The 19,141-nt window shown below is 41.5% G+C and overlaps 1 protein-coding gene across 1 annotated transcript in view; it reads right to left on the bottom strand.

Moving 5' to 3' along the window:
• The window catches only part of LOC128734974 (serine/threonine-protein phosphatase 4 regulatory subunit 1-like), a 367,083-nt gene extending 353,087 nt beyond the window's left edge, over positions 1-13,996 (bottom strand). The window contains exons 1-2 of the mRNA XM_053829397.1: positions 13,444-13,996; positions 5,186-5,273 (exon numbers count right to left, since the gene is read on the bottom strand). Of these exons, the coding sequence (XP_053685372.1) occupies positions 5,186-5,273; positions 13,444-13,453 (98 nt within the window). The 5' untranslated portion in view covers positions 13,454-13,996. The remainder of the gene's footprint in view (positions 1-5,185; positions 5,274-13,443) is intronic.
• Positions 13,997-19,141: the final 5,145 nt, after the last annotated feature.

Raw genomic sequence — 19,141 nt, 5'->3', positions numbered from 1 at the left:
AAGGTGTTTTCCCGTAACCTGTTCTGCAGACTGAGACCGTTAGCGGAGTCCTTCATCGGTGAGTACCGAGCTGGTCCTCGCGAGCGTCGCTCCACGACGGATCAGATGTTTACCCTGCGTCAGTTGCTAGACAGGTTCCGGGAGTACAACTTGCAGACACACCATCTGTTTGTGGACTTTAAAGCGGCGTACGATTGAGTTAAACGAAATGGGCTGTGGCAGATAATGCTAGAACATGGTTTTCCGACGAAACTAGTTACGCTGATTCGTGCGACGCTGGACGGATCCAAATCATGCGTTAGAACAGCGGGTGAGACCTCAGCTGCTTTCGTGACGTTCGATGGACTGAAGCAAGGGGATGCACTCTCTAACCTTCTATTCAACATTGCTTTGGAAGGTGCATTACGAAGGGCAGACGTGGAAAGAAATGGAACAATCATCACGAAATCTCACATGGTTCTTGGTTTTGCGGATGACGTCGATATAGCGGAGTCTAAAAAGTTTAAAAGGGAAGCGGCGAGATTGGGACTTACCTTTAACACTGTCAAAACGGTTGCTGGTAGAGAACGTGGAAGCCCAAGTGGTGTTGGTGCCGAGGTGAAGTTAGAAGGGAAACGATATGAAGTAGTGGAGGTATTTGTAGACCTTGGTACACTCGTGACATGTGACAACGATGTAAGCCGCGAAGCGAAACGACGAGTTGCAGCCGCGAATCGGGCTTTCTACGGATTACGTAGCCAGCTGAAGTCCCGTAGTTTTCGCGCAAATTCGCACAAAACTGGCGCTCTACAGAACACTAACCCTCCCAGTGGTCCTTTACGGACACGAATCATGGACGCTAAAGGAAGCTGATCGACGAGTGCTTGGGGTTTTTGAGCGTAAAATTTTGCGATCTATACTTGGTGGCAAAATGGAAAATGGAGCGTGACGCAGACGCATGAATCGCGAGCTGTACCAAGTATACAAATATGCTGATATAGTGAAGGTAGCGCAATGTGGCACACTGCGGTGGGCTGGACACGTGGCCAGAATGCCCGACGAAAGAGTAGGCAAAACTATTTTCAGCAGAGAACCAGGAAGAGGCCGTAGACTCCGAGGCAGACGGCAGACCACGCATCCGGTGTGTGCTGTCGAAGACGATGCACATTCAACTGGTGTTCGTGGGGATTGGAGAACGACAGCCCAGGACCGACGGTACGGAGGACCACAATTCGTTCGGCGCAGGATCGGTAATGGACCGTTGCCACTAAAGTAAAGTAAAGTAATGTAAAGTAAAGTACAACGCCTGGACGATTCTTCATCAAACTTGGATTACAGGTTCTTTGACATAAGGGAATCAGCACAAATGGGTTAACAATGGGTGAAGGGGTGGTTCTTAATAAATGGGGGGGAGGTCCAAATAAATTAAAAATCCGCGTTTCCGTTAACATTTTTTGACGTAGGACTACGTCTTACGGCAAGTTTTGAGATAGGGTGTCATTCCAAAAAATCGAAAAATGCGAGCGTCACGAAAGATGAAAGGTTTTAAGCGCTAATAGCTCAGCGGTTTTCCGATCGATTTTCAATATTCTTACACCAATCGATCGGAAAATCTTCTAAGAATTGACCCAAATGAAGAAAAGTATGAATTCTTGATGTTGAACTATTGAAAAATTGAAAATAATGAACCTATGTTTTACCAGGATTCTCGCTTCGTGATTGGTGGGAAGATTCTTTACGATGATCTAAACCTATACCAATTTGATATCTGTGCTTGGGAAGTAAACCAAAACAAGCGACAAAGTTTCCTCATTTCAACAAGATTTCTTAACACCGCGGTTTAACCTAGACCATTTTGATGTCCTTGCTTGGGAAGTACGCCAGAGAGAGTGACAAAGCCCCTCGTACCAACAGATTTCTTACGAACACGATTAAACCTAGTCCAATTTGATGTCTGTGTTAGGGAAGTATGCCAGAAAAAATGACAAGTTCGTTGTCCCAACAGATCGCAAATTCTTTACTGCGAGACGATTAAACCTCGGCGAACTTGATATCTGTGTTGGAAAAATGTGCTACAGCTGTAGTGTTCGGTTATAATACGACTCTGTATGAATACGCATGCTTGCTGTTTCATTAGAAGTGTAGTGAAAAGATATGCTGTTGATAAAATAGGATTGAATTGGTAAAATCCCTTCAACGTGGGGAACCATGGGTAATAAAAACAATCTTTAATTTCAGTAAGGTAGCAGGAAAGTAATAGTTTGTGTTCTTGATTTTGTTAAGTGGTTTTCAACTGCACAATCTTTTGAGAATTGAACGTATGCAATGTTACTACTTTGATAAATGTTACATACAACGCATGTAGCATGTTTATATGTTACATATAGCATGTATACATGAAGAATCGAATGATTACAAGCATGAATACATGCTACTATCACTGCAAAGAGACTTACGTAGTCCTGCGTCACCTATATATGCGGTCGTGTCTTGTACACAACCCCTCTGATTTTTTGACATATTTAACATCTCTATGGGGTCTATTTTACATACCTGCAGGCTGGGATGGCTCGATCACGTTGACTCAATTTTGACTCATTTGAAATTTGAATTTGTAAAAGTTATTATTTGTTATGGTAGATTTGTAGAACCTATGTGTCTTTATATTGGCAGAGAATAACATTTTTTTATTTTGTGCCTTTTGTAAACGTTCCGGCATGCTCTTCACGATCAAGATTTTCCCAGGCTTCCAGAATAGATATTCTTGTTTGTTACAGATTCATCGACTTCGATAGAATTATCAAGTCAACCAATTCTCGATAGGATTAGGGTCGGGGCTTTGTGGAGACCAGAGATGGAAAATCAGTCATTTTGATCAAATCTGTGAGTTATTTGGACACGCACAAATCACGATCCCTACAGTACATGAGAAACAGTGAATCTTTAGCATTGATCACATCTCTAAACAGTCTCAGTAGTCGATCACAGTGTTACATCTTACTTAGCTGCAAGAAAAAAGGTTACTTGTATTGAGAGTCAACCAACACAACCAATCGTCTGTATCTGTTATATTTCTCAAAGTCATGTAATAAACATGATCTGACATGACATTTATCATAATCTGTACAGATCGCAACAAAGTATTTGTCGCTTTCAAGTAGTGATGTCAATGAATCTGAATCTGATCGCTCATATGATCTTGATCGCTCCATCCATCCCTGGTGGAGACCATTCCTTTGGTACGAGAATGAGTCTATTTATGTTGCTGTGTGCTTTGAGTTATTGTCTTGTTGAAACACAAATTGATTTTCCAAGTCAGTTCTGATCAATGAAACTCGCGATATTCAAGCAATTTTTTTTATGTATTAGTCTGTATTAGTATAGATTAGTCAGGCTTCGCAGTACTTTGAATATAATGTTTCTGAAGTTCCTCTCTTAATCTGTGTCACACATGAACCCGCCAGCTTCGATTAAATCATTCAAATTTCGAACCTTCATCCAATATTGCATCGGCTTATATGCATGCTCCACAGCAAACCTTATCCTTTAAGTATTGTTTATGAGCGTATTGCCGTTTCCAGAAGTTGGGAATTTTGAAACTCTCGCTTTGGGAAAAGTAGAATTTCAACAAAGTTCCAAGCGCGTCAGACATTAATAATCATGGTCAGAAATATTGTCTTCATTTCTTTGTAGGAATAGTTTAGAAATTTGCAAATGTTATAGTAGATTCTAGAGGAAAGATTTATGTTGCATTTACTGCTGGTAGGATGAGTGCTATGCGTTCCTGTATGTAATCTCGTCTCGGATTTTTTTTTGTATGCCAGGAGGGCACTGGGTTCAAAAATGCCACTGCGACAGTCACGAAAATTGTCTTTTGCGGCTGGCCCGATTATTCCTTCGTCATAAACCGAATCATCCTTTCAGAGCACCAACTTCTTCATCACCATTTACAGGTACCAACTCTTTTCTGTTATCAATCGTACTATTTGCAGTTAGTTAGTCGCTTTAAGATTTCCTCAGTTGAGTTGAGTCAAGAAACGCCTCGAACATAAAAATATTCCAAAGTTTTCATTTAACGGCAGAAGAAGAAAAAGTGAAAAGGTCTCCGTACTCTGTATTTCGTCGGTTTGTTTTTCAAGAGCTTCGAATAGTTTAATTGCGATGTCTAAGCTTTGAACATCAGGTTGAAACATGAACTGCAGCGCTTCACGTGTGTCTCATACAACGGACCAAATTTAGAGCAAAGATGTTCTAATGAATCTTAAATAAGTCTATTTTAGCATCTGCTTGCTTGAATACAGTCTTTAAGTATTGTGAATTTTTTGAAAAATTGATCTATGATTAAATTAGACCTAAAACGGAAAACGTGTTTGGAATCAAATCGATATGTTGCACCGTTCTTCGTGCAATCGAGAAAAACAAATCGCATAAAAAGCGACTGTACTTTAGGGTATGTTGCTACTTCGTCGTAATTGCATATTTCCGTCCTATCCAATACAAATTATAATATAATATGCTTTAATAATCGCTTTCAGTGTTTTCAAAGTTCACGGATCGGAAGGTAAGTGTGTTTTAGTCAAATCAGCATAAAAACTTTTGGAATATTCATTAAATCCATCCAACAAATGATGAAAATTAGAATGGCTTTACTTACTATGACGGGAATTAGAGTTTTTTTTAAATAGGCAGTGACCTAGTGATCTAAGATTTCAGCATTAATCGCAAGCTATTTTTCTGCAAATTTTTGCAATCACCATCTAACAAACTTACTTCTTATCGGATCGATATCGAAGTTTTATTTTTACTACATATAGGAAGGTTTTAATTTAAAGGAATATTTGGTAGAATTTTTTTGGTATTTTGGTACGCTAAAAGTGGCCGCTTTTAATGATTACGGTTGCCGCCGGTATTACATACCGGAATATTTTGTTATTGACATATTAAAAACTGTCAAACTGTAATAAAATTTACAAGACATTTCCCTGTATTATTTCTTACAAGTCGTATGTAAGCAATCAGTTAAATGTAATGGCAGTTTTATCTTATGTATACCCGAACAAAAATATGTAAAATAAAATATATTTCTTCAAAAATCAGATTTACGAAAAAAAATGTTTTTTTTTCTGTTTAGAATTCATACCTATTTAGATTACAAATTAATAAAAAAAATTCTGGAAACCTAAACCGTTTTCAAAAATCCACTTACCGTTCGACAACCTGCGAGGACGTAGCGAAATTGTTCAGCGAATGGATCGGATCATTCTTCTTGAACAGATATCCAAACGAGTCGGCCGCTGAAAGAGAAATAAAACGCCATTCAATCCAACAGTCGGAAGCAGGAATATAAAACATCGCAAGGCGAAATACATGAATGAAAAAGTGTATGTACAGGTCCAATGTTTTGAACCATCGAGCGAAAACTTAGCCAGGACAACAACCCAACCGCACTCGCGTAGTATCATGTCGATTCACCGCAGGCACATTCGGCGCTGCCGGTGCAGCTGTAATTTGTCGACATCATCGTTCCCTCATCGCATCGCTATATAGGACGCGTTAGTAAAAGTTATGGTATGGAAAACACTGTTTGAAAAATAATCGTCGATTTCTTATCATTCGGTGTATGAAGAACCTTGAGAGCTCACAAATGCGTCCCAGTAATATGTAATGACGTCACTTGCCAAAAAATAAGCGAATTCGAATGTGGAATGTGGTGCTCTTATCAGTATCAATCCCAGATATTGAACCGACTGTTCTTCGTAAATACAGTACCAGTTCGATTTTGGCACGTTTCATTTTTAGAACGGTTCGTTTTTGGCAAATGTCACTGTTATTTAAAAATCGCGAAAGTTTTTGTTTATGTTTTTAAATAGTTATGGCATTTCGCAATGTTTTTTTACGTAGGACTACGTCTTTGTTTACTATACTGCGACTCAGGGACGTAAAATATACTGGTTGGTGACCAAAATCTGAAGACATCATTCGGCAGATTTCTAGTACAAACGCACCGAGGAGATATACCAGAATAACGATAACATCGCTTACTCGTCGTGTCGTACACTGAGAAATTTTTTCGTATAGTTTCTATTTGTTTCACACATAGATTTTTGCTATGTGCCCAGTAAATGAACTTTATGTGCCAAACAATTACCATTTATGTGTTTTTAAAATTTATCTTTAAAATTTGCACATCCTATTCATGTGTACTTCTGGGCGGATTGTGTTTATATGTGGCACATAATAATCATAAGGATTTTCATATGAAAATTTTCCATTAGTTATGTGCGGATTATTTTGAGTGTACACACTTCGAAGCGGCAAAGACACGCTTCAATATTCTAGCACCTTGCATGGTTTTTGGTATTCTCGTTCACTGCTTCTTTCGTGTGCCTATAGCTTTTCCTCAAATAATGCGGATTCAAAGAAAAACGTATCCAAAATTGAAAACAAACTCTACTGCATCTATTCTTGCAAGATCTTTGAAGTAGTGATCAGCCACAAAACCGTACCATAATGCAACAATTTTCATTACATGAAGTTCAGGTGAAAAATGCATCAATAATTACACCTTATTCTCTATCGCTTGTCCATACTATCCCAGCTAGCACTGTAAGCAAAAAGCGGCGAATGCCTGTCATTTCTATATTGTGACATCTTCTGCGACTGGTCACAGTGAAATAAGAATGTTTGCTTATTATCATCACGTATGTACGTATTCGAGCTAGTTTCAAGAACGCATCAATAGATAGGCTCTCTCGATACAGAAACAATACGAAGCGACGGTATTGGCTGAGATTCTGACATGACACTGCATACTGGCAAATGTATAGAAAAAGTGTAACCGTTTCGGTCCCTGCTGGGACTGGGTAGCTCTTGGTGAAAACGAAAATAGAAGTGTAACGTTTGAAGAAAGATTTCAAATGCTAATAACAAACTACTAAGCTACTGAACGAAGCTAAACAATTTATATGTCGTTGGAGAGATAAAATGACCAGCATTTTTATGGAGGGCGTAAGAAGGGGGCTCCCATACAATCATCATCATTAATCAGCTCCAGGCCGTGGTTTCCTCTGCTGTACGAAGAAGTTGTCTCTATTCCACTCGGTCCATGGCCGCAATTCGCCAGCCACGTAGTCTGCGTAGGGTCCGCAGGTCGCCTTCCACTTGATCGATCCATCTTGCTCGCTGCACGCCCCGCTTTCTCGTTCCAGTCGGATCGTTATTGAGAACTTTGTTAACCGGGCTGTCGTCCGACATCTTCACGACGTGCCCAGCCCATCGCAGGCGACCGATTTTTGCGATGGGCGGTTCCCTGAGCAGCTGATGCAAGTCATGGTTCGTTCGCCTTCTCCACGTTCCGTTTTCCATCTGCACTCCGCCGTAGATGGTGCGCAACACCTTCCATTCGAAAACACTAAAGGCGCGTTGGTCCTCCACGAGCATAGTCCATGCCTCATGACCGTAAAGGACTACCGGTCTAATCAGCGTCTTGTAGATTGTTAACTTCGTGCGGTGGCGAATTTTGTTCGATCGCAGCGTCCTACGGAGTCCAAAGTAGACACGATTTCCTGCCATAATGCGTCTTTGAATTTCTCTGCTGGTGTCGTTGTCTGCGGTATCTAGTGAGCCCAGATACACGAACTCTTCTACCACCTCGATTTCATCACCGTCTAAATGAATCCGGGGAGGGAGGTTAGCATTCACTTCTCTAGAACCTCTTCCTTTCATGTATTTTGTTTTCGTTACATTAATGAGAAGTCCAATACGTTTGGCTTTAGCTTTCAGTCCGATGTACGTTTCCGCCATCCTCTCAAAGGTACGTGTAATGATGTGAACGTCGTTAGCGAAACCAAGAAGCCTGACGGACTTCGTGAATATCGTGTCACTCGTGTCTATCCCCGCTGTTCTTATCATACCCTCCAAAGCGATTTTGAGCAGCAAACATGAAAGCCCATAACCTTGCCGTAACCCTCTTCGAGATTCAAAGGGACTCGAGACTGCCCCTGATACTCGAACAACACACATTACTTGATCCATCGTCGCCTTGACCAATCGCGTTAGTTTAATCGGAAATCCGCAGTAGTGCATAATCTGCCATAGCTGATCTCGATCGATCGTGTCATACGCCGATTTGATATCGATGAATAAATGATGCGTGGGCACGTTGTATTCGCGACATTTCTGCAACACTTGCCGAAGCGCGAAAATCTGGTCCGTGGTGGCACGGGCACCCATGAATCCCGCTTGATATTGCCCCACGAACTCCTTTGCAAATGGTGATAATCAACGATATAAAAGTTGGGAGAGTACCTTGTAGGCGGCGTTCAACAGTGTTATTGCCCGGTAATTAAAAAAATCTAACTTGTCGCCCTTTTTGAAGATCGGACACACGATTCTGGTACCTCCTGGAGGTCGGGGGCTGGTATTCTGTCGTCTTCTGCACGTGCTCTAAGATTTATTACCATATCGTCACCTTCATGTTCAGCTACATCGCTGTTAAGGTGCTCGTCATAATACTGCTTCCACCTCTCGATCACCTTCACGTTCGTTCGTGAGAAGATTACCGTCTGAGTCCCGACACATATCGGCCTGCGGCACATAACCTTTGCGCGAGCGGTTTAACTTCTCGTAGAACTTCCGTTTATCGTTAGCACGGTACAGTTCTTCCATCGCCTCGCGATCTCGTTCTTCCTGTTGACGCTTTTTCCTCTGGAAGACCGAGTTTTGCCTGTTCCGTGCTTGTTTATATCGCTCCACATTCGCCCTCGTACGGTGTTGCAGCATTCTCGCATGTGCTGCATTCTTCTCCTGCACTACTTACTCGCATTCGCCGTCGAACCAATCGATTTTTCGGTTCGGATTCAATGTACCTAGTGCCGCTAGAGCAGTACTAACGACATGCCAAATTTGGTTCCATTTGCTTGATAAGTTCTTGAGATATGAGGAAATTTGTGTTTCATTTGTATGGGAGCCCCCTCTTAGGGGAGAGAACTTACATAATAACCTTTCTCTGCCCAAAAAACCCCTACATGCAAATTTTCAAAGCGCAAGCGACCTGCGACGCAACATATTTTGCTGTAGTTATACGCGCAGCCCTTTTTCGCCCGGACCAGGACTGTGCATTTAGTAACATGAGCGAAGTCGCGTCGCGTCGCAGTCGCTTTTACTCTATACGGGGCCTTACGTACAAAACAAACATAGTATTATCAATCCACCGAAATTGGAGATTAATGAATTTTAAATCTCTTTAATCAATAAAATATCCACAGAAAACAATCACGCAATCTCAAATCATTCTACTTTTGTTGGTTGGGGCTGACACTTGATAGGCCAATAAAACATATGATTCGTATACCTTGTAATACATTGAGCATTTTAATTTTGTATTGAACAAACAATAGTCAAATTTAAAAAACCGTTCGTTTGTGGCTCGGTTCGATTTTAGAAAATACATTTTTCAGGCGTGTTGCCAAAATTTGCCTAAGGTTTTTCAATGTCGAAACATTTTTGTTTGTCAGAATTATTCAAATATATCCTACCTACTTATCTTAGTTAAAATTAATTAACACCTTAACCTAATTAATTCAAAGTTTGAATTATTTCATGTACTGAGCAGAAACCCTCTCTTCGTATTTCAGTTTGTATGCATCAAACTTAGTTTCCAGGGTGTCCAGGGCAGCGAGCATATGCACTTCACTTGTTCTCGTCCAGGGGAGTAGGTTCAGGATCATCCATAGGCATTTATTTTATACGCCATTGCTGTCGTCTTCGATACCGACTTGTTTCGCTGGATTATGTTGGTAATTCGATGGAGTTGATGGATGATGGACCTTCCTTTTCGGAATCCAAACTGTTCCTCCAGGAAGACACCATTCTCATCGGCGAACGGCGAATCCAGCTTTGGATTGACTACTCAAACAGCTTGGAGAGAGCAGAGAGCAAGCTGGTGGGCCGATAACTCTTTTAAACATCAGGATCTTTCCCCGTTTCAGCACTGGAATAACTTTAACTAATTTCCACCTTGAAGGGAAGTAGCCTAGCTCCCAGCATCGGTTGAACAGGTTTGCTACGAAAGTAAATGAGCTGTAGCTCAAGTGATATTAAACGTGCTATCGAATCCGGGGGCCTTCATGTTTTTAGATCCCTTGACATGGCCCATCAGCTCGTCAGCGGTGATTTTTTCTTCCTCAGGTACCAAGCTGATCGATCGACCTCGGCGACTCCCTCGGCAACAGAGTACTCGTGTGGACTGACGATATTTTGTCCCATATGGTGAGACATTACAAACTGCTGACCCATTGTGTCCACCTTTTCACTTGGAGTGATCAGCAAAATTCCATCGCCTGAGCCACCTGACGCGACAAGAGGAGGGACATGTTCAGGCTTCTTTTTGAGGACCAGCTGTTTTGCAGCTGTTGGAATTCCTTGTTTCTTAACTCTCGAATTCGCTCCTGGATAACCCTAGAAAGACTGTTTGCCATCGATTTTTTCTGCCGGTCCCCAGTACGCTGATATCGGCGCCGGTATACATTACGCAGCCTCATCAGATGTTTGGTGGTGGAATCTGTTTGAAGAGAGGTGTTCACCTGCAGGTGTTGTTCTGGGACCGCACTTGCCCGGGCAAACGGCAATCGCTCGCTGGAGGGATTCCAGCGCTTGATCGAACAGTTTCGGTGTATGCAGAGACTGTTCGGGATCGATGTTGTCGTCGAGGAAGCTTTGAAACTTGATCCAGTTGGCACGATAGTAGTTTCATCGGGGCCGACTGTCCACCGTATCGGTAGAGGCAGTTAGCTTCAGTGTCACCAAGTAGTGGTCGGAGGACAGCTCTTCGAAGCAGAGATGCCAGAAGTGAAGACATGTCTTCATTTTGAAGACATTTTTGTTACAAAAAAGTGAAATAAATGTCTTCACTTGAAGACATGTGAAGACATGTCTTCACCCTGCAGTTTAAATGGGCGGAAAGCCGAAGGAAGACAAATGAAGACATTTTTCCTTGATTCGTGAAGACTTTTCAAAAAATCACCTGGCATCCCTGCTTCGAAGACTTCCGGTACTGCGGAGATGGCCATGATTGTCATAAAGATGCCCAAAACGGAGTGGACTCCCGATCTGGAAATTCTAGTCGGACTATCCGGCGCCAGGATGTTGTAGTGACGTGCCTCGAAATCTTCCGCCAATATGGTCTTATTCTGATTTCTTCTTCGGTTGCCCCACACTTCATAGCGAGCATTGAGATCACCGGCAATGATGTATTTCTCTCGCCACCGAGTTAGTTTGCCCAAATCGGATAGTAAATTAGTGGCAGTACCGTTCTGAGCCATGGTCTGTTTGGGACAGTAGGCCGCAGTTATGTTGATTAGGCCCATCGACTGACTTCCTACTGACCTCCACTCCTATGGCCTCTATGATTCTCCTGCACTTGTTCAGGCGTGTCTCAAAAGTAGAAAATCGGATAGGTAGAGGCTGACCTCTGGTTTGAGGTGAGTTTCCGTGATGATGGCGATGTCGATCTTCTTCACGTTGAGAAAGTCGATCAGTTCAATATGCTTGTTCCTCAGTGATACATGGATTAGCTTGAATACTAATTCCGTTATCGAAACTTGACCTTCTGTTTTTATACGACAGTCCAGCTGTTAGAATACAGGACAGTGCGGGGTCCTACGTCCTACGATCCTATTGACTCTAATAGCCTCTCCTAGCCGGGATTCGAACATACGACGACTGGCTTATTAGACCAGCGTTTTACCTCGAGGTCAACTGGGAGGCAGTGAGCAAACGTTCCAATTAACTATGGAGAGGGCTTCACGGTCCATATTTGTTGACGATGGAGATTACAGCTTGGAGCTGCTCAGCCAGTTTTGCAGGAACGCTTAATGGTGATTGCTTCCGAGATGAGTTGGACGAGCTCTTTTGTCGTGAGAGGGGCACCGGCGTACGACAGACCAGGTGCGGTGAAACCTAGATCTGGAAAGGTAGTTGCAGCAACGAGGCGAGGCTGGGCTGAAAGGGAGTTGAAGGCCGTATGATGAGGTGTTGAATTCGTGGCGGGGTTTCGTTGGTTTTTGAGAGGAAGCGGAGGTACATTTGGGACCTGCCGACGGGGCTGAAGAGCAGGATACTCAGGATCCGTGTTGACCGGAGGTCGGCGATCGGTTCGCTTGCGACCAGGTTGGTTGTTAGTTGACGCTTGCTGACGAATCCGTTTAAACTCCGATCATTTAGGGCAAGAACAGCTGGTGGCGCGAAGATTCCCTTCGCAATTGGCACACTTCTCGCAACGCGGACCCATGTAGAAATTTTTGGTACCGTGACCAAGCCGGAGGCATTTCGTACATTGCGTCACATCGCGATGCTGCGGGCGGTAGGGCTCCCACTTCACGATGATTCGGAATAGGTCCCGGATGTTGCGCAATGCACCGATGGTAGTGGATCCCTTGACAAGGTGGACAAGAAGTCACTGATCCCGTGAGCTGTACTTGGGTTCAGCTCGACGATTCATCGGGTAGATGCCCTGAGGCTTCAGTCCAACCCTCTCCAGTTCAGTTTGTATGATTGCCACCTTGATTGGTGGCAGACCACGTTTTGACGGGTTCGCTGCTGCAACATCGACGACCGCGCTGCGTTCTTCTTGTCTAACAACCTCTGGCATTCCTCATCAAACCAGTCGTTACGTCCACTCCTTGTAGCGAACCCAATTGTAGCAAGGAGTAAAGAGGAATCCTGCCAAACTTATCAGAATTATGCAGAAGATAATCCTAATGGAACAATTTATTGTAGATCAACTTTTGAAACATTTGTTATGTGCAAGACTAGTTATACATATGATTAAAATGTTTAATTTAATGGACAAAGTAGCCTAAGTCCCCATAGCAAAAAAAATATGTTAAAAAGGGTTTGAACATGATAATGAATGAACCCAGCTAGACAGACATTACATTGCAATAAATCTGTGATTTGTTTTCCAGATCGCACACTATGAACAACATAACTGCAGCTTACAGTACATCAACAAAAATCAGCTAAAACATAATTAGCACTTGTGTTGTCAACAAAATATGTTTTTAAAAAAAGAATGAGCTAGAACGTTAGATAAAAAACGCTTTTCGAACCATGGCTTGGTTGGTTGCTTTGCTTAAAAGATATTAAAATGTCCTAGATTAAAATTTGCTCTTATCACTGACTTCCATAATACCTACAATGTAAGTCGCAGCTGTAGGTATAGGTTAAAGTCAATACAACTGCAATCAGTCTAGCAAACAGAATGACGAAAATTTGAGCCAACAAAACAAAAGACGTAAAATATTACATTTTCCAAATGATAAACAGTTCTCAGGAAACGCTCTTGCACCTTAATGGGTCATTCTGTTCTAAATCCTTTTCATCAAACGAGCTTAAGCCGTAGAACCCTACAAGATAATTTGCGTACGAACAAAAAAACAAAATTATTCACTTCGTGCTACTTACCACTAAACATGTTTGCTGGCTCTACTCAAGCAATTTCCCCACACACAGTGTATCCTGTTCAGTCAATTTGCATAGGAAGCTGCCCCGCTTTCCCGATACACCACCAGCAGGCACAGTATACTAGCGGTATTTTGCTGGCTTCTGCAGGTCAACCAACACTCCTCCTATAGCATAGAACTATTATTATTTGTTGTCACCAAAGGTCAAAAATCACGATTCGACCAATCGATACCGAATGGCACACGCACGCACGGTCACCGACAACCCGAAACGGGAGCGAAAAATTAAGACGGATATGTGAACACACCACGGTCAATAACCGAGCGCGCAGCAAAACAATAGAAACGGGGTCACAAAGGAGCAAAACACGAACTTGCCAATTGCACTGCACCTCTGCGCTAATCCCCGGGAAAAACTTAAGAAAAACAAAACGCACGGAACGGAAAAACGTAATTTGCTTTCCACTGCGGCACGGGGCGACGGCAGATTTACCGAATTTTGCACAATTTTACGAAGTATTTACAGCGCAAAACTGGTAATATTCCTAAATCGTAGCACCATAAAATTCACAGCAGAAAGGATAACACAATTTCTATCACACACACACAATAACAGTTATGACAGTCGTCGCCATCAAAAGTCTCAAACTTGACGGTCTTATCAAAATGTTCAAAATGGCCTTCAGCATTCAAGGTGTTAGCGTGGTAAGGTGCGGATGTAATGCTCAATTACAGCCCAACCATTTGACGCAATTCGCTGGCAAAGTGCCAGCGTTTTGCTTATTCGTGACCACAAAGTTATTGAGCTTGCTGTCGTTTACCGTATACGCACACATCGACGCGCGTTTTGTTGTTAGATTTTACAAAGAGTGACTATTAGAGTGACTATATACAGAGTGGCGACAATGTCAAAATTGGAATGATAATTATCTGTCAGTGTCATTCCAATCGAGCAGACGACCTATCCAACGCGTATGCAGGAAAGAGAAAGAAAACCCTTGGAAAAACCGCATTGCATACATTTGGGATGACTTGTCGCCACTCTGTATATAGTCACTCTAGTGACTATATACTGAGTATACCGTGGACCCCCGTTCGTTTGACCGTTTTTAATCTGAACACTTTTTAATTTGAACCCCGTTGGTTTGCACGACGTGCAAATTAAAAATGGTTCAAATGTCATTCTCAATATGACATCATTTGCTCATGCAGACAATGCACATAAACACGTTTGTTTGTACTGATCTAGCGTGTTTAATCTGTTTCACATTGCGTTTTCCCAACGATTAGTGTAGAAATCCAATCGGAGAATGAAATACTCGCTGCTTTCAACTGCCAACTGAATCAAACCACCAAAACAATAACAAAGAACAGGGCAGCCAGTTCACACAAGTTCCAGCATATTTAGGGTTACCAGTTGTTCAAATTAAAAACCAACCCCGTTAGTTTGCATGAGGAATCGTTCAAACGAACGGGGGTCCACTGTATATAGTCACTCTAGATTTTACATTGATTTTACAACACGCGCACTTTTAAACAGCCATTTTGCACAATGTTGTCAATTCTATTTTTAAAACCAGAAATGGTTATGCAATATGCTTTTCCAGTAGCTTAAGGCGGAACCGAAAGTGGCTAACGTTATTGTGTTAGTGCGACAAACACTGTACTGTACATCTCATGTGTTCGTTAAAAACCTAAACGTTTATTTGAATATTGCATTAGTATTGGTAATATATGTCAAATAGCGGAGCTTGCAAACATAAACAGCTGATCCACAGCCAACTGCACTGACTACAAACTTCCCGAAAAAGGCTTTGTTTTCTTTATCAAGGCATTCCGATTCAATCAAAATTAACAGCAGCAACTGAATAATGTGTAGGATCCACTAGGATGTTCAATTAATCCGCTTGCATCGGATTGCGTTTTTGATTCCTGCGTTTGCGTTTTGTTTGTTTACTTCACTCTAAGCTCATCGATGCGGCGAAAGTTGAAAGCTCTTTAAAAGCTCATTGATGTGACGAAAGTTTAATACTGTGTTGCTGCTTTTTCGGAAATCGCTAGTTCAACGAAATATGTGCGTAACCAAATATCTATTAACTAATTCCAAATTATACATTGGTCGCTTTTATGAACACGTAATGATCGATATGATCAGTTAAATTTATTTTCCATTAGCAATTATGTTTTGCTGAGCGTTTATTGATACATAGCAGATCGATAAATTGAATTACAAGTTTTAGGAAATTATAACAGCACTGGAAGCACTGATTACGTAGCGAAAGCGTGCTCTGCCAATACAGATGCAGATTTGGCGAGGCGCCAAACAATACATGCTTGGAATGGTAGCCATTTACCCAGCCATCTTTGAGCCACTTTCGGTTTCCCCTTAATCAACGTCTCATCAACCTTTATGCAGCCAAAAAAATTTATTTTGAAATTTAAAAAAATGGAACGCGATATTTTTATTTTGCCGTAAACATTGTCGAACGCGATATTTTTAGGGTACCGCCAGAGCGCAAGCGACATGCGATGCGACGCGACATTTCTTGCTGTAGTCATACGCGCAGCCCTTTTTCACCCGAAGCAGGACTGTGCATTTAGCAACATGAGAGCGAAGTCGTGTCGCGTGTACTCTGTACCCAGTAAACCATTTGGTTTGTATATCTCAATTGCAACTGAGGTATACGAAATCATATCTGAACGAAAAAGTTATATTTCACGCCATATATGAACATATATGTACCAAAGTGGAGGCGATATACGTGCGAAAATGTTGACAACTATTTGTAATTCTATTTTGCGCAGTTTTTATAACACACAACTAAATATGATTAAGATATAATCAAATATTGCAATTGTCTATCCTGCTTTATAATTCACAGTCATGAATTGTATATGAAGACACGCACGACTGCAAAACAACTTATTGTTCACTTCGATTTGACATACTCTAATCATTATACAATTCCAATGTGAAATTGACATGAAAACGATTTAATGTGAACTTTCTATTACGATTTTGTGTTATCTGGATACGGGGCCTTAGTGTCGGATAACTTTAATTCGTATAAGTAAACTAATTAAGAATGCATGTTTTTTTCGGGAATTGGGCCTAAAATTTGAGATAAAAATAATATTTTTTTCAAAAGAACGATAAAGCTCCACGTTGTGACTAGGAGTGCACAGCTTTTTCTTTTGCAAAACACACAGTTCAATCAAAAATTCAAAAGCAAAAAATAAGCTACAATTTCTTCCATGACATTACAGATCTATCTTGACATTAAGGAAAAAGTATATTTCTGGCAACAAGGATAACTATTTTTCCACTGGCAATCCTGGTTTGACATTAACTTTGACAGCAGTGAAACAGCCGATCATTTTGACAGTTCACCTTGTCTCGGTTAGTTTTGCAAAGTGAACTTTGCTGCTTATTTGTCGCGATCCGAGGGTAATGGCTTCAAGAAACTGCCAGTTGGCTGCTTTTCACTAGCAATCGCTTGGTTTTAAGCCTAGTAAAGCGATCAATAGCTAGGACCAGGGGTGACATTGCGCATCTCGTTTCGAGTGATTTTCGTTCGAGACGCCCATTTGTTTAACGTGGTCGAAACGAACCAAAACTACTCGAAACGAGATGCGCAATGTCACCCCAGAGCGGCCCGCTTTCGTTGCTCCCCGTCTATTTCTAGCTTTACGCCACTGATTGTATTCCCCTGCCGCTACAGCCGATTTCACTGCATCTTCACTGCAGCTGGTTGCTCCCGCTGCTGGTTTGTCTCCGCTGCTGCTGATTATCCTCCGGTGCTGCTGCTTACTCCTCGAGACTTATTGTCAAAAGAAATAACGAGAAATGCAAAGCAGCAGCTAGCAGCTGTAAACACGCAGTTGCATTTCTGTTCTTCCTGTACGAGAAGTTTTCATCAACCTCTCCAACGGATACTAGTTGTTAATGGAAAGTTCCACAACTAGCGGCGTGTTGATCAAAATGTGGACAACATTGATATAAGCAAGTGTGCTGTAGCTGGTGCCAAAAGAAGAAATGCTGGAGTTTATGCTCAGAAATCCTACATCGTATTTTAAAAACTTTATGTGTTTTTATAAAGGATTTAGGATAGACGCTTGTAATCAAAATGAAATAAACACAAGACGTAAACAAAACGGCTTTCGTGACATTTGAAGACAAACTATGGTTTCTTTTTATAATGCGTGTTGTCTTGGCACAACCACGCAGCGCACTATTGATAATTGGTTGCCCTATATAAGGTTGCCTAGAAAATTAATTTTTGTTTAAAATTTAAGAAAACAAAAAAAAACGTTTTTTGACGAAAATAAGCCAAAAATATAAAATTTAATATCGAAATATGTGTTTTTAGCCCTAACTTTATCGATACAGACTAAAAACGAGATAGGGCTTTAGGACCCAATTGAACCCGCCACTTTCTGGACCATAATATCCGGCACAATTAAGAAAAAATGACAGGTGCTTGAATTGGAGTTATCAAAATTTCTTCGGCAAATTGCAAGATTTTTTCTTGAGCTGTTTTCTTTTCAGCAGCGTACCCCGCTTTAACTGGTTTTGAGTGCCTTGTCGCCTCTGTAATCTATCCAGCTTTTTACGCGCTATAATGGCAGACAGTAGAATCCATATATATAGAATCCTAAAAATAAAAAATAAGAAAACTTATCCAATTTAATTCTATACTAGGTGTATTTTATTCACGACAGATACGTATTTCGCCTACGACTTGCAGGCTTCCTCAGTGTCTGTTTTCGAACCTGAGGAAGCCTGCAAGTCGTAGGCAAAATACGTATCTGTCGTGAATAAAATACACATAGTAGAATTAAATTGGATATTGCTGATTGCAAGGAAAATCGTACCATTCAAAGTGCGATATCGCTCATAAAAGTGCTATTTTGCATTAAATGGTTTCGGTATCTTCGGCGCACTTTTTCGTTATATTCCAAGCAATAAGTGCGCCGAAGAGACCGAAACGATTTAATGTAAAATAGCACTTTTATGAGCGATATCGCACTTTGGATGGTACAATTTTCCTTGCAATTGACTATAAGTTTTCTTATTTTTTATTTATAGGTTTCGTATTCTACTAAGCCGCTCCAAAAACTTCAATATATAGAATACCAGTGTCGCTGCAGTGCTCGTGGTAAATATCACACATTTGAAAATTATGAATTTACATTGTATGTGCATATGTGTGAGTGCTCCAATCGAAACGGGAATATGATTGTCAAACTGGAAAGGCAACCCAAAAGAACGAAAGAAAGAGCAACACTGCCGTACAGAAGGAGAGTGCCAGATTTGATGAATGCCATGGATGCAGAGTTGTCAAAAAGATTGTTCGCATATTACGAAAACAATTTATTAGCGTCCGCCATTATAAAGGCCCAGACACAATGCATACGGATTTTACTACGTTGCGGCAATTTGACAGTTTTTACATGGGTTTTCTGTCAAATTTCCGCAACGTAGTAAAATCCGTATGCATTGTGTCTGGGCCTTAAGCGTCGATGACACTGGACGAGTTTGTAAGTTGCTAGTCAGCGATCTCACGAGTGGGCGAGTTAGCGAATGCGCGAGTCATGATGACACACAAATCGGCAAGTAAGCTAGTATGCGAGGGCTTTTGATAAATCTAAAACGTATTAGGCAGCGATGCCGGTCATACAAACAAATCGTTGCTAGA

This window comes from Sabethes cyaneus, chromosome 2 (genome assembly GCF_943734655.1).
Source record: "Sabethes cyaneus chromosome 2, idSabCyanKW18_F2, whole genome shotgun sequence".
Classification (NCBI taxonomy): domain Eukaryota; kingdom Metazoa; phylum Arthropoda; class Insecta; order Diptera; family Culicidae; genus Sabethes; species Sabethes cyaneus.
This window is presented reverse-complemented; position numbering and strand designations above follow the sequence as displayed.